This window comes from Gopherus evgoodei, chromosome 6 (genome assembly GCF_007399415.2).
Source record: "Gopherus evgoodei ecotype Sinaloan lineage chromosome 6, rGopEvg1_v1.p, whole genome shotgun sequence".
In the NCBI taxonomy this organism is placed as follows: domain Eukaryota; kingdom Metazoa; phylum Chordata; order Testudines; family Testudinidae; genus Gopherus; species Gopherus evgoodei.
This window is the reverse complement of record NC_044327.1, coordinates 126,228,503-126,250,223: the sequence shown is the minus strand read 5'-3', so window position 1 is coordinate 126,250,223 and position 21,721 is coordinate 126,228,503. Positions and strand designations below refer to the sequence as shown.

General features: G+C 41.8%; 1 protein-coding gene across 2 annotated transcripts in view; it reads right to left on the bottom strand.

Moving 5' to 3' along the window:
- Positions 1-19,086, bottom strand: part of RIT2 (Ras like without CAAX 2) — a 269,088-nt gene extending 250,002 nt beyond the window's left edge. For both annotated transcript variants that reach the window (XM_030567456.1, XM_030567457.1), the window contains exon 1: positions 18,787-19,086. In XM_030567456.1, coding sequence (XP_030423316.1) covers positions 18,787-18,889 — 103 coding nt within the window. In that variant the 5' untranslated portion in view covers positions 18,890-19,086. The remainder of the gene's footprint in view (positions 1-18,786) is intronic.
- Positions 19,087-21,721: the final 2,635 nt, after the last annotated feature.

The following is a 21,721-nucleotide window of genomic DNA, read 5'->3' as shown; positions in this document are numbered from 1 at the left end:
CTTTCAATGGCATTCAGCTTTCCCCCTGCATATACTTCAGTTGCTAGCTCAATGGTACATATAAATCCACTGTAACACTTCATGCAGCTCCAGCAATTTCAATTTCAATGTTTTATATTTAAAAGTAAACGAAGAGGCCATTAATCATACTGATTTATGCATGCCAATAGAAATTGGAAATTAAATCTGCAGTCTGAGATATGAGGGTACAGTTTGAGGGTTAGGTTTCCCAAACTTTTGATGTCATACAGACACCTGGAAAAAGAGTGAGTGCATGTGTACACACAGATATTAACACTATGAATGGACAGAAGCTTATAACCACACACAGAAGGATGCCCAGAACAATCAAAACCAGTGCAAATATATGAGGTTATAGGTACTGCATGCATACATGAGAATTTCTGCACTGCACTAAACCAGAAAGAGCAGTAGCTATTGTGTGTTTATGATTGTTAAAGAAGAGGCTAGAGATAGATCCTCAGCTGGTGTAAATCAGCATAGATGCATGGTCCGTGGAGCTTCATTTGATATTTACATCTGCTAAGGATGCAACCTGGAATGTTAACTCTGGCTAGTGGCTCTCATAAAAGGACTGTGCTAATAATCTCTGAATGCCTCTCACTGCGAAATTGGCCACTCAGAGTTTCACAGCAGACCTAAAGAGCTTCCAAGAATCCTGATCAGAACAAGACTGTCCCAGATTTTGCAAACACCACCTATGCATTGACAGTCCAGGTCAGCATCCTGGAGCTGTCACAGCTGCTTCCTGGAGGTAGTTTTGCTGCATTGCCAGGCTCCTGCTACTGGGGTCTGTCCTGGGCAACAGTAAGGTTTTCTTTCAAGATTGCTTCTGACCCTGACCCTGACCCTGCCTCAGCTGCACTAGCTCTGTGACTAATGATGTGTGTATGTGGATGAGACTGGCTCAGAGGAATCAAGCTAACGGTTAAGGTCAGATATATGCTGTATGCTCCCTGACTTTAATGGGGGTGGGTGAGAGCCAGACACACTACCAAATACTATGCTGGGGCAATCTCTAGTATTGAGATTTAAGGTTGTGGTGCAGAAAACATTAGTGGTCATAGCAGGGAGTGAGACATTGGGCCCCTAGAGTCACCCCAAAGGGAGCTATGTTGGGCAGGCTGCTCTGTCAGCTTCCTTCCAGGAGGGGTGCATGTAAAGGTTCTAATCCCCCTGGAACTGCAGAGGCTCCAGCAGCAGCAGATGGGACAGAGAGAAGAGGGGATGTGGAACCAGGAGTGGCAGGGTGGGGACGCTGGGGCCATGTGAAAGAGGCACGTTGCCAGCTTCCTCTTGTGGGGGAAACCTGTAAGGGTTCCTTCTCTGCCCCAGCAGAGGCTGACACCACTGAGACTAGACTTTCCCTAACTTTAATTAGTGGCATCATCATCAGATGAGACTACATGACACCTGTCAGTAGAAAGACTCCCAATCACTTCACTTGGCTTTGGACCAGGCCTTAAACCCCAAAACTTCTATATGAGCAAGCACTGGGCTCAGCATAAAACAGGGGATGAAATCTCTGGAGCCAGTCTCTTCCTTGGTCATTCCAAAACCCTGGTCAGCAACCTGGAGTAAATGTCCTCAGGTCATTACAGCATTCCCAGTGTATTCACCCATCCACCCATCCAATGTTTTTCTGATCAAATTTTGATTAAAGCCTCATTTTTCTCTCTTCCAGCTCTGCAAACCCAGCCTAGCAGCTGAAAATTGAGCTATGCTCTTTCTGCTCCAAAGTTAAGGGCAAACAAAGATTCTGTAATCAGTAGTTAGCTTCCAGTTTTCTTTGCGATGCATGAGGCAAAGCTTGCTTTTTCCATATATCTCTGGCAGTTACACATTCCGACTCTGCTGTGCTGAGCTGACACTTATCACCAAGCAAAACAGACAAGACTCAGAAGCCACAGAGGGAACAATAAGTCCCACTCTGTCTATAGTTAACCCGGTCCATGACTGAGGCTCCTACATGTGATAACGCAAATAATATTAGTCACAAAGCTGTCACTTACTAACGTGTGTGTGATTTTTAAAAATCTAAAAGGAATATACAGAAAGTTTAGAGTAAGAATGGAAAAACGCCAAGTACACAATTATTTACAAATCAAAGCCCTTCGACCCCCCCGCATATTTTTAATAATAATATTTTTATTACCAAGCACTACAGTTAAAAGTAGCTTATGAGAAACATAAAAGAGAATAATCGTGTGGGCTGCATATGTCCCTCTAACACAAATAAGTGCTATTTTACCTCTACCCCAGCCCTCATTAATTCTTCCATAGACTTAGAAGTAAAGTCCATGCAAAGGAAAGGGTTTGAGGGTGGGGAGAGAAACAAGTGCAAATAATTCCACTGTGAAGCACTTCCTGGTTTTTCCATCGACAGCTTATGCACTAGATTCAAAATGAATTATTCATGAGATTTTGTCCATTGCATTGAACCTGAACCAAGCTTTGATGAACACCGTGAATCCTTTCGGGAATGTTCCAGCAGCATTTCTGCCGTGATGTATTCTGTTTTGCCTGGGTCATTATCGGAGCAGTCTTGGTGTCACAGCAAAGACCACGGTAATCTAACCTAATTTCTCTCCCGCTCTCAGGCACACATCATGCTATTTATTCTGCATATATTCATGGCATAGATATGAAAGGCTTCCCTTTGGGTCCCAGTGCTATAAGTGCTGAGTGCCCTCAGCTTCATTGACTTCATTGGGAATTGAGGGTGCTTAGAGCCAGACAGGAAGTGATTAGAACCTCACAGAATAAGGTGCCAATGCAGGATCTCTAATTCTTATGTTTATTATCTAATTATAGAACAAGGGCCAAGATGCTCTGCTCATGCAAACTGGCATAACTCCATTGACTTCAGTGTAGCTATTCTCCTTTACAGCAAGTAAATACTTGATTAAGAAATGTAAAAGACTGAGATTTGTCCAGCAGGGACAGCGATGCATTAGAAATAAACACTCTGATATCGCAGACTGATTTGATCCATAGTCCTTTTCAAGCAGATGACATTGAGGAATGAAAGGCATTCAATCACCAAATATTCTATTCCTTTCATATATTGTCACTGTCATTCAGTGGAAAGTGGTTATCTCAATGGGTTTGGCAGAACTTTCAATAATTGATCCTTGACTAATATGTCAGGGCTTTAACAACCAGTTTTCAATAAACAGGTGAAAATGTACTTCAATTATTTTACATTTAAATAATTTTACTTGAGTGTATAGTAGGGAAATGTTTTTGTTTTTTTCCCCCAAAGGTTATAGTCATTGACAATTTATTTTTATAGCTCTCCTTATAGCCATTTCTCCCCCTTTTTAATAGGAGTAGTTTGATGTTACTTCAGTGCATATTTAAATAAATGATAAGGGAAAGGAGAGTGAGTGTATCTTCTAGATCACTTAGAAGGAGGGTTAGGAGAAGAAGAGAGACAGCTGCACATTCTTACTTTGCTTCATGGCACTTTGCTTCTTTGGATTGGGGATAAATGGAGCCTGACTGTATTTTCAGGCACTGCAGGGGGGAAAAACAATATATCCAAGTAGTGATATGATGCATTATTCTATTTGCACCCAGGATTTGATCCTTCAAATCAGAGAGACATTCCCATTGACTTTGAAAGGCACTTAGTACTACTCAGAGTTGGTCCCTAAATGCTCCCACACCCCACTTTTGGAGGCAGGTGGGGGATACACAGCAAAGTGAATCACTGCTGTCTCTGGCACTGCATTTATAAGCTAGCAGCACAGCTAGAGGCTGGGTGAGTTTGTTCCAAAGCACTGACAGGGCTGGAAGAAAAGGATTGACCTGGAAAAGTCTGTGATTCATTTACTAATAGTGGCAGAGTGACTCTTACTTCTTACCATCAGCTTTGAGCCAGGGGACAAAGGCTACTGGGAAGCTAATGCACTAGGAGCGAAATATAGAGGGGTGAGTTCTGGCAGCTTAGGACAGATGTCACAAGTGTGCAGCATTCAGGAAGGGGAGTGGTGCAGTTAGCATTGAAGGGGATAGATGTTGTAAGAACAGAAAGCAGAGACCCATTAATCTTGTTGTGGGATGTGAGTAATTCTCACTGCCTTAAACTCCCTCTCACCATACTCTTATTACCTGATCCCTCTCCAATGTACTTCTGTTTTTATTATTCTCTCTCATTTGTGTCTTTTATATGTTCCAGCATCTATTCATCTACTGTTGTGCTCCCAATTTTATAATTAATCCTCTTCCCGCCTGGTTTTGTTCTCTTTATAAATCCTGCTCTCCCACTTCCTTGCATATCCCAATTCAGAGAGACAGTGTGCAAGCAAATGCAGAATAGCCAATGCTTAGTGAGTTTACCTGAGATGTAGGAGACTGAGATGCAAGTCGCAGCTCCAACTCTGACAGAGTAAGGACTAAAACCTAGGTCCCCTACCACTTAAGCAAGAACCCTAACCACTGAGCTATTGACTATTCTCAAAGGGCTCTTTCATCCATGTTTTATCACTGGAAGAACTGGAAGGCTTTGGTTTCATTCCAATGAAGAATGAAAGCAACTTGTGAAACCCGCACAATTTTACATGCAACAGAATTGTTGTTTTCCATCTAGTCCCAATGTTGACCTCTCATCTCCTCCCACTACACAGGGGATTGTTTAGACAGAGAATTGTATTTAGTCACATAGAAAGTGACTGTAAATTTGCTTTTTTAGCTACCCTGAGCACAGACAGATAGAAAAGAAGTCACGTTTCTGCTAAAGCAAATCAGCAAAGAGATTAAGCTCTAGGCTACTGTGACCCAGGTGCTCAGCTGGTTTAAGGCACCATAACTCCATCTAAGTCAATATGGCTGTGTTGATTTACAGCAGTGAGCATTCTGAGTTAAAAATCTGCAGCTCTTGTGTTTTGTTTTGCAGACAGTTAAGGAAAGTTGCAGTCAAGATATTGTAGATTTTGGCCATTGGCATGAGATAAGTGTATTCCACTCAAAGGGTATCCAAATTCCATGGCAGCAACAAGAACCCTTCAAAGAATCCAGAGATCTCATGAGGAAGTATGAAACATTGTAAATAGCCCTTTTTAAAATGAAAGTATTTCACTGAGCATCATTCCATGTAACCCGAGTGAGGTTCCAATCATAGTTCCTTTGTGCTGCACAAAGCAAACAAACTGTGTGAATGGGCTTGTCTATATTATAAAGCTTTACTGTGTTTGAACACAATTTTTTAAGCAGCAAGTTAGATGACACAATATCAAGCATGACCTTGTAGGTCAGTGTAGGTAGGGAGGAAATACATGCAGCATCATGCCAACTGATCATGATTAAAATCTGCTGTGATCAAAAACTTGATTGGGATGCAGTGTACAGAGAGACTTTAGCAAACCAGTAAAGTGCTTGAAACCACTATGGCTTATTGTTAAAGGTGGCCTAGTCAGCAAGCTGTAAATTGGCCATTCAGCAATCTCAGCTTGACCAAGGCAGGAGGAGAAAGAGTTTTTGGGTGCCACGGAAATGGCAGATTGACCTCACCTCCTTCCTGATAAAAATTGTGTTACAGTTGCTGATACATTTTAGAAGAGCAAGATGTGCCCCAGATATGTCTATTGAGGTCTCAAGGCTGCAGACTCTGAAAAAAACCACACCTGGTTAATCAATAATAAAAAAAACAACAAACAACTTCTTGTTTGATCATTACAATGCTTCCTTAACAAGGTTACTTTAAGGGACATGTCATTCTATTACTAATGTAAATAAGGGGGAAAAGCTTGAGATAGTGGGACTCGTTTGGGGATTCTTCGGGACTGTCTCTCCCTCTGAATCCATCTTCTGTTCCCTCGCCCCCCCACACACACACAGAGTCAGCTTTGGTAATTATCAAGTGTTGGGGGTGTGTTATTAACCTGTTGTGGATGTGTGTAAGTGCTTGAGACTGAGTAAAGTTTAGCTTTAAGTGAAAGCACTCGTGTTGTCCTGTTTGTGCCAGCCATCTATCAGTCGAATGGCCTTGTCTCCCCTGATTTATTTCCTGACACCTCCTCACACAGAGTAAAAGTTACGAAGAGCTTTGGGTTAAAAAAAACCTGTGTAACAGTGGGGAGGAGGGGAATTCAATGAATATTGATTAAAGTTTTCAAATTTAAATTTGGTTCCCCCTTTTTTCTTTACGTTCTGTAAATAGTCAAGTTAATGATCGTTACTAGTGTGACCACATGGGGAATGTGAGTTGTATTTTTTGCAGAAGATTGGGTTGCTCGTAGTATGGTGCAAACACCACAATACCAATTGAACAATTATTGGAATAGGGAGACAAGGTGGAGGAAGTAATATCATTTATTGGACCAACTTCTATTGGTGAGAGAGATGAGCTTTTGAGTCACACAAAGCTCGTCTTCTGGTCTAGGAAAGGTACTCCAAGTATCACAACAAAATGCACGGTGGTACAGATCGTTTAGCATAATTAGTTAGCACATATTCTAAGGGACCATTCAGGGTAGTGTGGGCCATTAACACCTCAGCAGTCATAGGATAAAAAGAGGAGGTTAGTGGGTTACAGATTGTTGTAGTAACCCATACATTTAGTGTCTCTGTTCAGTTCATGATTTTTAGTGTTTAGCAGAGTTATGAATTTAAGCTCCCAGGCTCATCTTTTGAAAGTGTTGTGTGGGTTTCCTTTGAGGATAGGAACTGATAGGTCAGATATAGAGTGATCAAATTCACCTTGCATTTAGCTGTGACCTTCAGAGTACCTTTCCCAGACATGAAGAAGAGCTCTGTGTGGCTCAAAGTCTCGTTTACTCATCAACAGAAGTTAATCCAATAAAAGATATTACCTCACCAACGTTGTCTCTCTAATATCCTGGGACAGACACAGCTACAGCTACACTGCATACAATTTTGGGAATACTCTTTCATTGAATTACAGCTTCTGTCTATGTGTATTTATATGGGAGGAGGCAGGCAAGCAAGGCGACTTTGACATGAGATATTTTGAGCCTGCTCCTCAGCTGACATCAATAGGTGTCACTCTATTCGTATCTGACCCACTGTCAGGTACGTGGTGAGTAAACTGAAGCAGGGTGGCTTCCTGAGTCGGTGAGTGCTACACAGCTAAGTCCCTGAATAGTGTTTTGAAAGCAGGCAGAACAAGTCAGCAGAACTGGCAAGTCTGCCAACTTCCTTTGCTTCTTTTTATACAGGAAGAACAAAATAAAAGTTTGCAGGCTTAGAGGGAATTTAATTAAAGTCAGAGGAGAAATTAAAAGTGGAAAAGGATAAGGGCAGGGACAGGGAAGTGAAAGAGAAAGCATAGAAGGAGTAGATGAATGCAGCAGAAAAAACAAACAAACAAAACACATATTCTTGTGTTTGTGCTTTGAAGGGTCTCTAATGAATTCCCCTCTTCATCCTAACTACAGCAGTTACTATGTGCCCTGAACTGCAGATGGCTTGGCTTAGCAGCAGGGATGGGTTAGCATGGAAAATTCAGCCCCTGTGGCTGCCTCACAGATGGTGTACAGCAGAGGGACAGACAGTGCCCAGTCATTGTCATGCAGCCCTGTTTATTTCCTTATATCAGAGTTTACTTAGGACCAGCAAGACAGAAATGCTTCCATATGGAGGCTTTTGTAGCTAGACTCCTTTTGTTGTGTAAAGAATTCAACAGTCAAAAGGGTTCCTTTCCTTTCTAAGAACCAATTAGAAGTGAAAAGAAAACTGTAGCAACATAGTCCCCATCTACAGTAATTACTGGAAAACCTCTTTGAATTAGTCTGCAGGTGAAAACCAGATATGCTTATGTAACCACCAGTGACTTACATTCACATCACATCATGATTCAGCTGTCCTGAGTTTGTGTGACAGGGATACCCTGAATCAGTGGTGCAAGGGGATGAACCAAATCCCCAAATCCAAACCAGACCACTGTCACAGTGATTGGCTGATTTTCATTTTTCACAAGTTCCATACAGAAGCTTGATGTGCAGCATTGTGAATCAGAGACACTGAGGAAGGCACTGATCCTTCAAACATCTAGGTGTGTGAGTGACTTCACACATGTGAGTAGTTCTGTTGACTTCAGGTGCCTACGTGTGTCCAGGACTCTCCCCAGTGGCAGAGAGGAACATACAATAATTACAGAAATTAGAAACTGAAAAGCTCTTCTAGTCACCTGATCCATTCTCTTGACAGTTTATTCTCCTGCATTTGGCTTACTCAGCTAAAAATGGTACCAGAACTGGGACTTCCACCTTGGGAGACTATTCCACAATCTAATCAACCTCACTCTTAGCAAATGGTTACAGATAGATACCCTACCTTCCTAGAAACCATGGAGAGTGAACCCCTTATAGATAGGCTGAATGTTTATACATGTTCTTAGCTTTTATCTAAACATTTCATTCCGTTACTCCTAGCCAAATGGTCATGGATGCTTCCACCAATTCCTAGAAGCAGTTCTTCTCTTCCTTGATATTTACACCCTTGAAATATGATAGACTGTCATCTCCAGTGTAGACGCTGGGCCTGATTCTTAACTGTGTTACACCATTTTATCTATGTGTATGTAACACAGTGGAGAATCAGGGGCATTGTTTGACCAAGCTATACAAATATGGGTCTTTTACTCATCTGGCATCATAAATTGAATTTTCTAGGCCCTTTAATCATTTTTGTTGACCTTCTCTGAACTATCTCCAATTTGGCAGCAGCTTTCAGGTATTGAAAAGACCGGGACTGCATACAGTTCCTTTGATCTTATGATCTAATCATGCGCTTAAATGCTTCCTTGATTCAGGCCTTAGGTGGGCTAGTGATCAGTGGAAGAGTAAAGCCTGGGCATGGAGGGTAGGTCCATCAAAGGCTTTTAGCAAAGATGGTCAGGAACACAGCCCTCTGCTCTGGGTGTCCCTAAGCCTTGGACTACCAGAAAGTGGGATTGGATGACAGGGGATGGATCATTTGAAATTACCCTGTTCCGTTCATTCCCTCTGAAGCACCTGGCACTGGCCGCTGTCAGAAGACAATACTGAGCTAGATGGACCATCAGTCTGACCTAGTATGGCCATTTTTATGTTATGTTCTTACATACAGTGTTCTCAATAGCCAATTGGTATTTGACCTACAGAAATCCTCCTATTACATATACACACAAAAACCACAATGGAATCCTCCTCCTCTCCAGCTACTGAATGGCATGAACAGCCGCAATAATGAAATATCTTTAACTCTCATCCCTGAGGGAAACAATTCTGTCCCTGATGTCTATCCAAATTCATTAAATAAATGAATGAGACATGTGCTTCATCCTGCCGAGTGGATAATAAACATGTTATTGTTCTTTAAGTAGAAAAGAGAGGGAACATTTATTTATTAATGTGTCTATTTATTAATCCAGGGATGGCTCACATTTCACTCACTGAAACAGAGGAGTTTGCACAGCAACAGCAGCAGAAAAGTAAACTCTGAACCTGTTCATTAAAATGGCTTCTGAAACAGAGACAAAGTCAGCCATCATTAATTGCAATCTGCTAGAAGTGTACGCACTCAAAGGGCCACTGTTTGTCAAGCTAACTCGTGCTGACCAGTAACCTAGTCCTCCAATTGTCTCTTTGAGATCACTGTGACCTAGTTATCCTAGAAAGTAGCACTCAGAGTGCAGGTGAAGGAATCTCACCCACACTTTTTAACCTCCAGAAGCCATTTGGGGCTACATTGTGGTTTTACCAAAAGTCTAAGTAAGGGGCAATGTGTAGTTGTGCTTAACCAGCAGCAGATCTGGAACTAGATTGTGTCTGAGGCCATGTCTGCTTTATGCCGGTATAGGACTACCAGTATACTAGACCAGAAAAGCACTTTGAGCATGGATGCAGAGTAAATTAGCAAAACTGTTTTTGCTGGTATACCTTATTCCAGCCCCACCCCAAGAGAAAGAAAATTACAATAAGACTCACCATCCCAGAGCACCCCATTGCAGCATAGTGTGGCATTGCAGCCTTTCTGTCTCAGTTTCCCCACCATGATCTTTGAACTATTCCAGCCACAGATATGACTTGACCCTCCGGCCAAGCCACATTAGAAAATTCAACTCCTCCCAGGATAACAGAATCCCTTAGATAAAATACAACAAAAGCACAAAAGGAAAGAAATCTTTGGCCTAGCCAGGTTCGGCATCCAGCCCCCTTCTTTACAGGCAGACCCAAGGTGCAATTGGCTGTCTCAGCACCCACCAACAGGTACATGTTCTCTGGTCTGCTCAACATCCAGTTCAGGCCCACCCTCCTACAAAGGGCTCTGGCTGGCACACTCCTCAGACAGCTCCTAGCCTTCAAGCAGGCTTCCGGCCCCCAGGTAGGAGCAGTCTGGCTGCTCTCCTCCCCAGTCAACACCCAACGGCTGGGCTTTCCTCCTTTAAGTCCAACGCTCAGCACAGGTGTTGCAGGACACAGCTTAATGAATAGGACTGACTGGCCCCAGGTCACTCATTACACACCACCCCCCAACCTTGCCCAGCCCCAGAGCAAGCTCTATAGTCTAGGAGGTCATCTCCTGTACTCGTCAGACCTGATTTATTTATGTCTTCTGCCTCAGGGTTGTGATGGGGTCTGTGTTTGTAGATGTTCTAGCTCCTCCTTAAGCTTACTGACCATTGAGATTACAAGGCTCCTCTCCCTTAGAGTCTCCTGGTGCTCTTATACCACTTGCCCCCGGTATACTGATAGAGAGTGAGCCAGTGACTACAATCCTTGCTTCTCTATGAGGAACTGTCTGGGGTCCCACTGCACATCATGTGGCCTCAAGCTACTGCTCCCTGGTCCTTATCTCTGCTAGGGGCTCACACAGTTCTGTCACGCATTAGTCCCTCTTGGAGCTGTGGGGCCTGTTCTGGGGTTGTCAGAATGTCTTTAAACTGTTCAGTAAACAAGACCTGGTCTCTAAACTCAGCTTTCTCTGGCTTCCCATTAGTTAGAGAACCCAGCTCTTGCTTTCCAGACACGAATACCCTCTCTGCTTCTACAAGGGATGCTTGTCTTTGATCTGCTATTGTACAGCACATATTGCTGCCTGGAGCACAGCCAATTCCTGCACCTGCAAGCATTTTGTCATCTGAGTTTGAGAGCTGCTCTGTTGGGCAAAGACCGCTGCCCTATGCTCATCAGCCACAGAGACCTTCTCCTCAGATCTCATTCAGCCCCTCATATATGAGTCTATGGAGTATCATAGGGAGAAGCCACTGTCATCCCTGGTATGTCTGTTGTATGCACCATCTCTGCAGGTGGGTTGGTCTTTGGGATATGTCCCTGGGCTGGAAGAGAACTTGCTCCCATCCTCCTCTTAAGTCCAAGCACCCAGCAATGCTGTAGCAAGGCAGGGCTAATTGGACTGGGCTGACCCTTCTGGTCTTTAAAGGGGCAGGCTGCCCTGTTATAAAATATACTGATAAAAGTGTAATGTTGCAATTATAGCTGTGTCTGCACTAGGGGCTTTTGCCAGTTTAGCTGTGGTGGCCAGGGATCGCTCCTCTTCACAATCCTGACTGACATAACTATGCCAGCAGACGTCCAGAGCACAGACATGGCCTAGGAATAAGAGTCTGGTCCCTGTGCCTGAGGGCAAGTAATGTGAATAAACCCTGTGTCTGGTACAGATTCTTTCTTCCACTGTGCTGACTGAATCGAGCAGGCGGGCACATTGCGGGCAGAGTCAAGGCTTTGCTCAATTACATGTGGAAGAGGAAACAGCAGCCTCTTAAAAGTTGCTCTCTCTCCTGTGCTGCACCCCACAATATATACCCAGGCACAGGATTAAAAATTACACACCTGTGAGGGTCACAACCACACCTTTTGAGTTTTCACTTCTGCAGCTACTTTCAATGGCATCCTGTCTCCCACCCCCACTTCGTACCATAACCAAACAGGTTTATTGAAATGATTAAAGGCGTAGTTTAGTTGTGTAACTACTGACATGCCATTCCCAGCAGGTTCAGCAGAGCTCATATTTGTTGACACCCCAGGTCAGTCTGTTCTCCTAGACCTTCTCTTAAAAGGGTCATTTGAAGGTGGGTTAGAAAAGAAGGAAGGAAGAAGAATTTTATGGTGGCGGCGAGTTTTACTGATTGACCTGAGACAATCCTGTGTGTTCTTATTATTATTCAGTTCCAGTAGCATTCACCGAGTGCTTCTCACTTTCCACTCAGAGAAATCAATCCCTGTCTTGAGCAGCTGTTCTCTATTGTATACTACCATACAAAGGCCAAGTCCTGCACTACGATCTGTAGAGGGTGAGTGTTGGCCCTGTATTGATCACAATGCAGGATTAAGACCTAACACTGTGCAAAATGTGGTACTGTGTTGTGTACGTTGCATATTGTATATGTTTTGTGCCACACCTATCTAGTAAGTCTAAATTCACTGGAGTTACAGCAGAGCTGAACTGGGTCCAATGTGTTTGAAGCACAGATATGAACTTTGAAACTGTTACTGGAGTTACTGGACCAGGTTGTCTGATTCATCGGGTTTGTGGTCAATGAACCAGGAGATTAGGTTCTGGAACACCCTGGGGGTTGCTCTAACTTGTACCACTTGGCAATAGTTCCCAAAGGACAATCCAGCAGCTGGGCTTAGCCAGAGCCCATAATGCTACAGCCAAATTCCCAACAATTCCCCTGTGGTGTACCTGGAAGACAGGTGATATGCAAGCTAATGTCACTACATTTCCTGGGGACCCCCCCACCCCTGAAGAAATCCCCTGAGAAAAGCACACACCCAGTCTTTACTCCTTTGCACTACCTGGAGAGGGAGCAGAGCAGGACAGAGAAACTGTCCCTCTAAAAAGCTGTTTATAAACTCAAGTGGTATGAGTTTGTGGTTTCAGTCCAGTTCCTAGGGCATACCTTTTCACCCCTCAAAAGCCAGGGCTAGGGTTACCAATTTGGTCCTGATCCTGCAAAAATATCCTGAAATCGGTGGACTATTCACCTGCTTAAATGTTTGCTGGATGGGGCATTTGTGCAGCTGGCAGCATCGGAGAGAACAAACAGAATGAATGGACTGTGAAACAGTTAAATACTGCTGACTAGATCAGGTCAGGAAAGGCATTTTTCTGTGTGTGTGCGCATACAAAAAAAACTTCTTCATAATTTCTCTGATTTTTAGTTGAACACCCGACAATCAAAAATTGTGGGGGGTTTCTGGCAGAAAATATTTGGGTTTTGAAGTTGCTAAACCCATGATCATTTATATCATCAAGTTTTCATTTTTCCAATGCCAACCTGAGCATTTCTCAAACATGCTCATTTCTTGCAAGAGAAAAAAAAAAGCCATTTTCTATTCTAAAAAAACCTTTCAATGCAAAGTGTTTGGCAAATCTCTATTTCTGACCCAAGACATGATCCTTTCAGGTCAGGTGAGGGGGCAACTCCAATGTGTTCCAATCCAGCACCTTTTACCACCAATAGATTGGCTTTGTCTAAATGGTATTATGAGTAACATAGCCCATCATCTTCATTCAGCCATGCGGGTCTGACTTCTTTCAGGACATAAACAAATCTGACCAGCATTGAAGCATCTTTTAGGAAAAAACATCCCTCTCAAAGCAGAGTTATTTTATCCAAATGTTAGGATAGCTCAGCTTGTTTGTTTTTTTAATGCTATGCTTAGCAATAATTAGCTGAGAGGCTTATACAAATGTTTCACAGAGTGTGTTGTAATTAATTATTATTGGTGATGTTAAAATTAAGGTGGAGATGAATGGCCTCCAGAATTTAGTGGCTGTTCTTTTGTGTATTACTGAATAAAATAGGTGGTTAAACCAAGCTGGTTAGACTGGATTGCTTAGCTGGGGTCTCTCCTGGAACTAGATTCACCACTCAGGCCCAGATCTATGAATAATATTTATAAACAAACCCAATATCTCTCTCTATCACATGGGCGCGCGCACGCACACACGCACACACACACACACACGCACACGCACACACATACTTTATCAAAAGACTAAGGTTTGTGAACCTTACAAGCAGGTCATTATAAAACAGGGACCAGGAAATTTGCTTTCAGGTCCAAATGGCCTCAAAGGCAGCAGTGTTTCAAAGTGCCGACTTTGGGTCTGTCATAAATAGATAGCTAAGGGTTAATGTCTCTTTCACCTGGAAAGGAGTAACCTGAAACACCTGACCAGAGGACCAATCAGGAAACAAGACTTTTTCAAATCTGGGTGGAGGGAAGTTCTTTGTTCTTTGTCTTGTGTCTGACACTCTCGGCTATGAGAGTGATTTTTCTGTCTCCTGGCTTTCTAATCTTCTGTTTCCAAGTTGTAAGTACAAGATAGTAAGACAATAAGGTTTATATTGTTTTTTTTTGTATTTACATGTGTGTAGTTGCTGGAATGTTTTGAATTGTATTCTTTTTGAATAAGGCTGTTTATTCATTTTTCTTTTAAGCAATTGACCCTGTATTTGTCACCTTAATACAGAGAGACCATTTTTATGTCCTTTTCTTTCTTTTTTATATAAAGCCTTCTTCTTAAGACTTGTTGGAGTTTTTTCTTTAGTGGGGACTCCAGGGAATTGAGTCTGCAGCTCACCAGGGAATTGGTGGAAGGAAGAAGTCAGGGGGGAAAATCTCTTTGTGTTAGATTTACTAAGCCTGACTTTGCATACCCTCTGGGTGAGGGGGGGAAGTACTTGTGTTTTCCAGGACTAGAAACAGGGAGGGTGGAGTCCCTCTGTTTAGATTCATGGAGCTTGCTTCTGTATATCTCTCCAGCAACCCAGGGAGGGAACACCTGGAGGGGAGGAAGGGAAATGGTTTATTCCCCTTTGTTGTGAGACTCAAGGAATCTGAGTCTGGGGGTCCCCCAGGGAAGGTTTTGGGGAGACCACAGTGCGCCAGGCACTGTATAGATCCCTGGCTGGTGGCAGCTTTACCAGGTCCAAGCTGGTAACTAAGCTTGGAGGTTTTCATGCTAACACCCATATTTTGGATGCTAAGGTCCACATCTGGGAAAAATGTTATGACAGGGTCCATCTTGAATCAAAGCAGTGAAAGATGAATGGCTTTACTTGGTCTCAGCCTCAAACCAGTTGAAATAACATTTGAATATTACTTTACAACTCAGAAAGGGATCTCTCTTTTCTAAACATAATATTTAGCAAATCAGCTTACTTTTGAAGAACAGAACACTATCACTTCCTCATTAACTATAGTGAAACTATTTGCCCAGTTATAATATCCCCAAGTAGCTTTTTTCTGTACCTTAATTGAAATAAGTTCATAAGACAAAGCTGGCTTCTCCCTGCCCTGGAGTAAAATAGATGCAATTATTGTTTGTTGGATGAAATTGCAAATTTGGGGACCTTAAATTCAGAATCCTTAAAACCTTTTGAAGTTAACACATCACTATTCATTAGCACTGAGCTAGGAGGTGATGTTCAGACCTGGTTTTAGTTCGGATTTAGGATAGGATTTGAAATTTCGGTTCAGGAACTAGAGTTTAATTCTGGATGTCACACCATTAAGATTCCATTAGCTCTTCCTGTAAGATTTTTGCTACACTGAATGGGATAAGTGTTGTGAGATTGGCTATTCTAAGATATCTGCCATTTTAGGCCATAATTTTGCAATAAAATCAGTTCAGCACTATCCAATCAGAACCAGAAACTAGACCCCTGCCAGTTTTGCATTCCAATCTGGAACCAAAACTACAGTGACAGGTTTTTATCTTGAGATTCAAATCCCAAAGATGTCTCCACCTAAAAATTGAAAGCATTCAGGTTTGGGGTTCCAGCCATGTTTCATCTCTCCCTAGACTAGGATTTTCAGTGGAAATTTGTCAGCTCTATTGGTAACAGCTCAATTTTCAGTTGACTTCTGCCTTTATTTTTCTATTGGCTTTTCAATCATAGAATTACAGAAGATTAGGGTTTGAAGAGACCTCTGGAAGTCATCTAGTTCAACCCCCTGCTCAAAGCAGGACCAACCCCACCTAAATCAACTTTTGTTGCCCCCTTCATGGGAATTTGTATGTACATTATAATTTTGGATTTGATCTAAATGGGTTCACAACATCCACATTTCACTTTCAGAGTCAGGACAGGAACAAACTTCAGCATATTTCACCTGTTATTTTCCCCTCCAAAACTATGTTTAACAGCAAATCTCACATGATTTCTGTACAAGCCATAAATCATTGCAAGTTAATTCAAAGCTGCATCTAGATTTGATCAAAAGTTTTTGCCAACCTGGTGCAATTTAGCTGTTCTGTTCATTCCCTCTGGGGCACTTGGCATTTGCAACTGTTGGAAGACAGGATACTGGATTAGATGGACCTTTGGCCATCTTTATGTTCTTATGATCCCAAAGCAGGTGATTCTTTTGCACAATAATTGGTATTTTATTGCAGATATTTTCCCTAGCACTTGTAAAGCTGGGCCACCGTCTTCTATTTATATCAATGATACTAATGTGGTGGTAAATGAAAGCAGAACTGGGCACGAGTCTAGTAAAAAAGCACCTTAGTGATAAATAAAACCTATAAGTTTGTTTGTTGAGTTTATTTTGTTTAAGATAAGCAACCAAAAGTCTAGGCTTTGCAAACCTAGGTGGGATATCTTAAGACAGCAGGTTTTTTTGGTAGTTAGCTCTCCAACATCGTATGATTTTGGCCGTGTCATAAGCCCTTTGAAGTCATATTTTATTATCTCTCTTCCCTCCTCCTTACAAATCAATACAAAGGCAGAAGTACGGATGCTTAAAAGAAGAGAAAAACTTATCTGCAGGGTTTTTTTATATCAGCTATTTCATAATACACCAGTGGCACCAAATGAATACGTTCCTGTGTAGTTTCCAGGCAAGGAATGACTGTGGGGAAGTACATGTTGCCTAGCTGCCAATATCTGTGTTGTATGTAAGGATGAGTAAACTTGAAGTCTTTAAAATCATGGTTTGAGGACTTCAATAACTCAGCCAAAGGTTACTGGTCTATTACAGGAATAGGTGGGCGTGGTTCTGTGGCCTGAAATGTGCAGGAAGTCAGACTAAATGATCAACATTGTCCCTTCTGACCTTAGAGTCTATGAGTTATTTTGCGTCAGATAAGGAATTGCCTGAACTTTACTTCAAAATTCAACAAAATCTATGTCTTTTCATAGTCAATAAGTGTTCATATGAGGACAGATTGTGAACTCCTTAATCACGTTGAACAATAACTGACAATATGAGAAGTCCCATGGAATTCAGTGAGGCTGTTTATGGAGTAACACAAACTTCAGTGTGAGTATGGGGCTTGCAATATTGCTCTTAATTTTCATAGAATCATAGAAGATTAGGGTTGGAAGAGACCTCAATCTAGTCCAATCCCCTGCTCAAAACATTATTGCAGCATGTATATCTTTACTTTGAAATGTCACAGTGATTGGGGAAATATTCTTAAAATAAATGGTGCTTGCATATACAAAGTGGAAAAAATTGCTGCCACCTTTGGGATACTCTCAGCAAAAACAAGTATTGGTTTGTTGAAAGTTACAATAGAAAGATATTTCACAGAGATCCTGCTTGCTGCAGAAAAGTGAGTTGGGAAATACATGCAGTAAAATAAAACACGAACAATGGGGCTTCTTATGTTAGTAGTGAACAGCAATCATTTCTCAATATACCACTGTCAAAATTGTCACCTGCTTGGTTAGATTAATAGTGATGGGATATAGTCCTCTTAGATAAAGGACGCAACCCTAAAACTAAAACCAAATGGAACACTGGCTACAGCATACGGATACACAGAATGATGTCCTCACTGCTTAAAATATAACTAACTATCTTCATCTAGTCTTACCAGGTAGGTCGCAAACAGTGCTTGGCTTGTCTACAACATCGGTAGTTTAGTTTTACAGCTTGTTTATTCTGCCTGCTCTCCAACTTGCATGGAGGCTAAATTGTGAAATACTGTATCCCAGTTGTGTAGTCATTTCCAGAAGATTTAATTATATACTTGTTGTGCTGGGTTAAATATGCTGGCTACCAAGACGGACCCTGCATGCTCAGCAATGTCTTTTCTTTTCCTTTTTTAAAGATTAGAGAACGTTAATGTCAGTGAGAATAAATCAAAAGGTGATAACATTTGAGAAAAAGAAAACCTCATCCAGAGAGAAATAATAGCTCTTCTGAAGAGATGCCACCACAGACAATGTCTTTTCAGCACCGAATAGCGATATTAAAATATTCTGGGTATCAACCTTGTCAACTGGAGAGATACTCAGATATTACTCCTATAACTTTCCAGACAGGAGGTGCGAGTACCACCAGCAAAGCCATAATGACACAGTAAAAAAGTAACTTTGAAGCTGTGTCATCCTCCTCCTTGGCAAGTTTCCTTGGCAGAACTGACTTGGCAGTCAGTTTTGCAAGTAGTCTCTGTCACATGCCTCTATGAAGGATGATTTACAGGCCCACAAGTTACACGTCCACTGCCCAAGGTACCAGTACCCCTTAAAAAGTGCTCCAGTGGCATTGCCACATGCAGAACGGAACAGTAAGCTAACGGCAGCAGGCTGACTGTACCCCAATGTCTGGAAAGGAAAGAGAAGACTGGCTCAGAAAAAAAAAGTATTACAACATTTTTCTATGCAACAAAATTAAGCTGACTCATGCCCCTAGTCGTTAAATTAATTTTTTTTAATCCAAACCAATGTTCAACAGAACAGGGGTTGGGGGAGAAGCCCCTTATTAAAGCAATCTTGTTCTCGGAAGTTTACACTCTGACCCACCCCCTGCTGTTAATTAAAAAACTTACCGCTTTTGCCAACTCCCCCAGCTCCCAGCATCACCACCTTGTACTCCCTGGAGCCTGCTGAGGAATTGCTGGAGGAGCTGATCATTTCATTTTCTAGCTCCATCTTGCACAAGGGACCAGAGGAGAGTAAGGAAGAAAAAGCAACTGACAGGTGCTTGCTCTGATCTTAAACAACTATAAAAGCAGCATTAAAAAAAAAGAAAGGTTTGATACAAGAGGCATGATTTATCAGCCTCACACTCCAGCTGTTCCTGTGGTAGCTGGAGAAGGTCTCATAGCAACCGCTTTAACAGCTTCCAATAAAAATCTGTCTCTGTCCCCTCCCATCTCTGTATCATTCTCTTTATGTATCTCTTCCTGGACAGAAGCAGTTTTGTAAAGCTCACGAGCTCTGGTGTGTATGATTGTTGCTGTGTCATTAGATGTTAACTAAGCAAAGCCTCAGAGGAAAAAAATGATTAAATATCTCTTAATTTTTAAGCTTCTCAATGCAGAACTGATTTTAAAGAGAGAATGGAGGCGTATCAGCCAGTTGCTTTGCAGCTGGAGTGTTAGCCTGTGTTGACTGAAGTTGCCAGATTTGCACTCAGTTGAGTGATCCATTTCCAGAAAATTAAGAGACAGTTTTATTAAATACTCTTTTTTCTGTTTTTCAATGGTTTCACAAATTTTAGCAACCAGGGATTATTGGGCCAAATAGTTTTACCAGTAGTTCATTTATTATTTTCCTTATTAAAATATTTCAGCCACCTACTCAGGAAGAAGGAAAAATACCATGTGACTTATCTGAACAACTGAGCAACCCGGATAATGAATAGCAAATAGGCAAAGCACCAAGCCTGAGCACAATTCAAAAGGTTTATAAAGGGAGGGAATGGGAATAAAAGAAAGACAAAGGTAACTTCTGAGATCATGGGGGTACTCAGGAACCTGCATGCACAACTGGAGGGCTTTGTTCCTACTCCTTCACTTCTTGTAATTGTGTCACAAGTTTTAAACAATTGATAGAAAGTATGAGCCAGGCTTTGAAATGGAAAAAAAATCAGTGATAGAACTGGTTGGAAAATAGGAATGAGAGGAGATGAGCTGGGGGGCAGAGGGGGATTGATTTTTTGTAGAAAAACTGGAAACTTACATTTTTCAGCAAACATTTACATTTTATTGGTTTTTGGCTGAAAATGGTCAGTTTTTAATGTTTTAGTTTTCTGATGAAAACTCAGATGTGAGGAATGTAGTCTGTGTAAAAATTGTTTAATTAAAAAAACTAAATTTTTCCTGAGCAAAAATCTTTGATGCAAAAATTTTGAGCAGATCTATTGAGGAAATCCAAAGGTTCATTTCAATTAAGCACTAAAGGCCAAAGTTTATAATAGGAGTCTAAATTTAAATCCTTTTTTAGACTCCCAAATACAGTAACTGGACCGATTTGCAAAACTGGTAAGCACCCAACAACTTTTGTTAAAGTCCATATTCCATTTTGCTCTTCCCTTCCCCCTCCCCACCCTCCCACTGTCCAGTGACCTTTTGGGGGAGGGTAGTAGCTTTAGACAGAAGCTGTGGGAAGGACTTACACTTCAGCTCATTGTGCAAGGATTTAGACAAGCAGTTCACAATAAGGTGGCAGATGTAAATGTGTGTTGAACACACAAATATCATGCACTGAACTGAGAATGCCACCCCGCCCCAATATACTCTGGAGAAAACATAACAATCATTGAATTAGAATAGGTACATAATTCTCCAGTGCAGCTTTTCCATATAAATAGCTGGATGGATGTAGTGGAACATGTCATTAACACTGCATCACACTGCTTTATAAAGTGAGTAACACTATAATCATTTGAAATTCCAGAGTTTAGCCAAGACACTGACATTACCTCAGTTATTTGTACAAACATGCCATGAGATCCTTAATGAACACAAATGGTCCGAGAGCAGCTCCACCAGTCCACTCAGACTGGGATCAATCCAACTCCAGGTGAAGTCAATGAGAAGATTCCCATTAGCTTCCATAGGAAATGAATCACTCTTAACTCTGGAGTATGATGTTAAGGACAATAAAACAGTATTGACTTAGCAGAAGAATGCTACTTATGATCACCATTTCTTGAAGCATTTGAGTTTTCCTGGTGGTCTCCCGTCCACATAATCACCCCATTCCTGAGAAGTCTTCACCTTAGAAATTAGCGGTAAATCTTGGTTGACAATTAGGGTATGTATTCACTACCACCCAGATCGACGGGCAGCAATCGATCCAGCAAGGACTGATTTATCGCATTTAGTCTAGATGCAATAAATCGATCCCTGAGCACTCTCCTGTCAACTCCTGTACTCCAGCTCTGTGACAGGCACAGGCAGAGTAGACGGGGGAGCAGCAGCAGTCGACTCACCATAGGGAAGACACCACAGTAAAATCAATTTAAGTACATAGACTTCAGCTACGTTATTCACGCAGCTGAAGTTGCATAACTTAGATCAACCCTCTCCCCCGGTGTAAACCAGGCCTAAGATTTATCATATCATGACTAGTGAAAGGATGAGTGAGTTCAGAGAGAACCTTCGAGAAATACTCTCATCACAGCTAGCACTGTCATCTACAAACAACTGTGGATACCATTACCATTCCTTCCCATGATCCGAACCTTGTTCTAGTAGTTTGGAACCACAACCCTATTTTGGATTTACAGCCTAATCTTGCTTTCATTGAATCCTGACCTATTAAAAACTCATTAATTTCAGTAGTTCAAGATCAAGCTCTTAGACCCTAAGGAGCCATATCTATTATAGCAACACTATGTATCTCCCCGTAACCACTCATGTAGGAGCCTGGTCTGTAAAGTCTGAGGCCTTTCTATGCAGTAAACAGCAGCAGCTATAACTTAAGACTCAGAGAGTCACATCCTCACATTCCATCTAAATGGCATCAAAACAATGC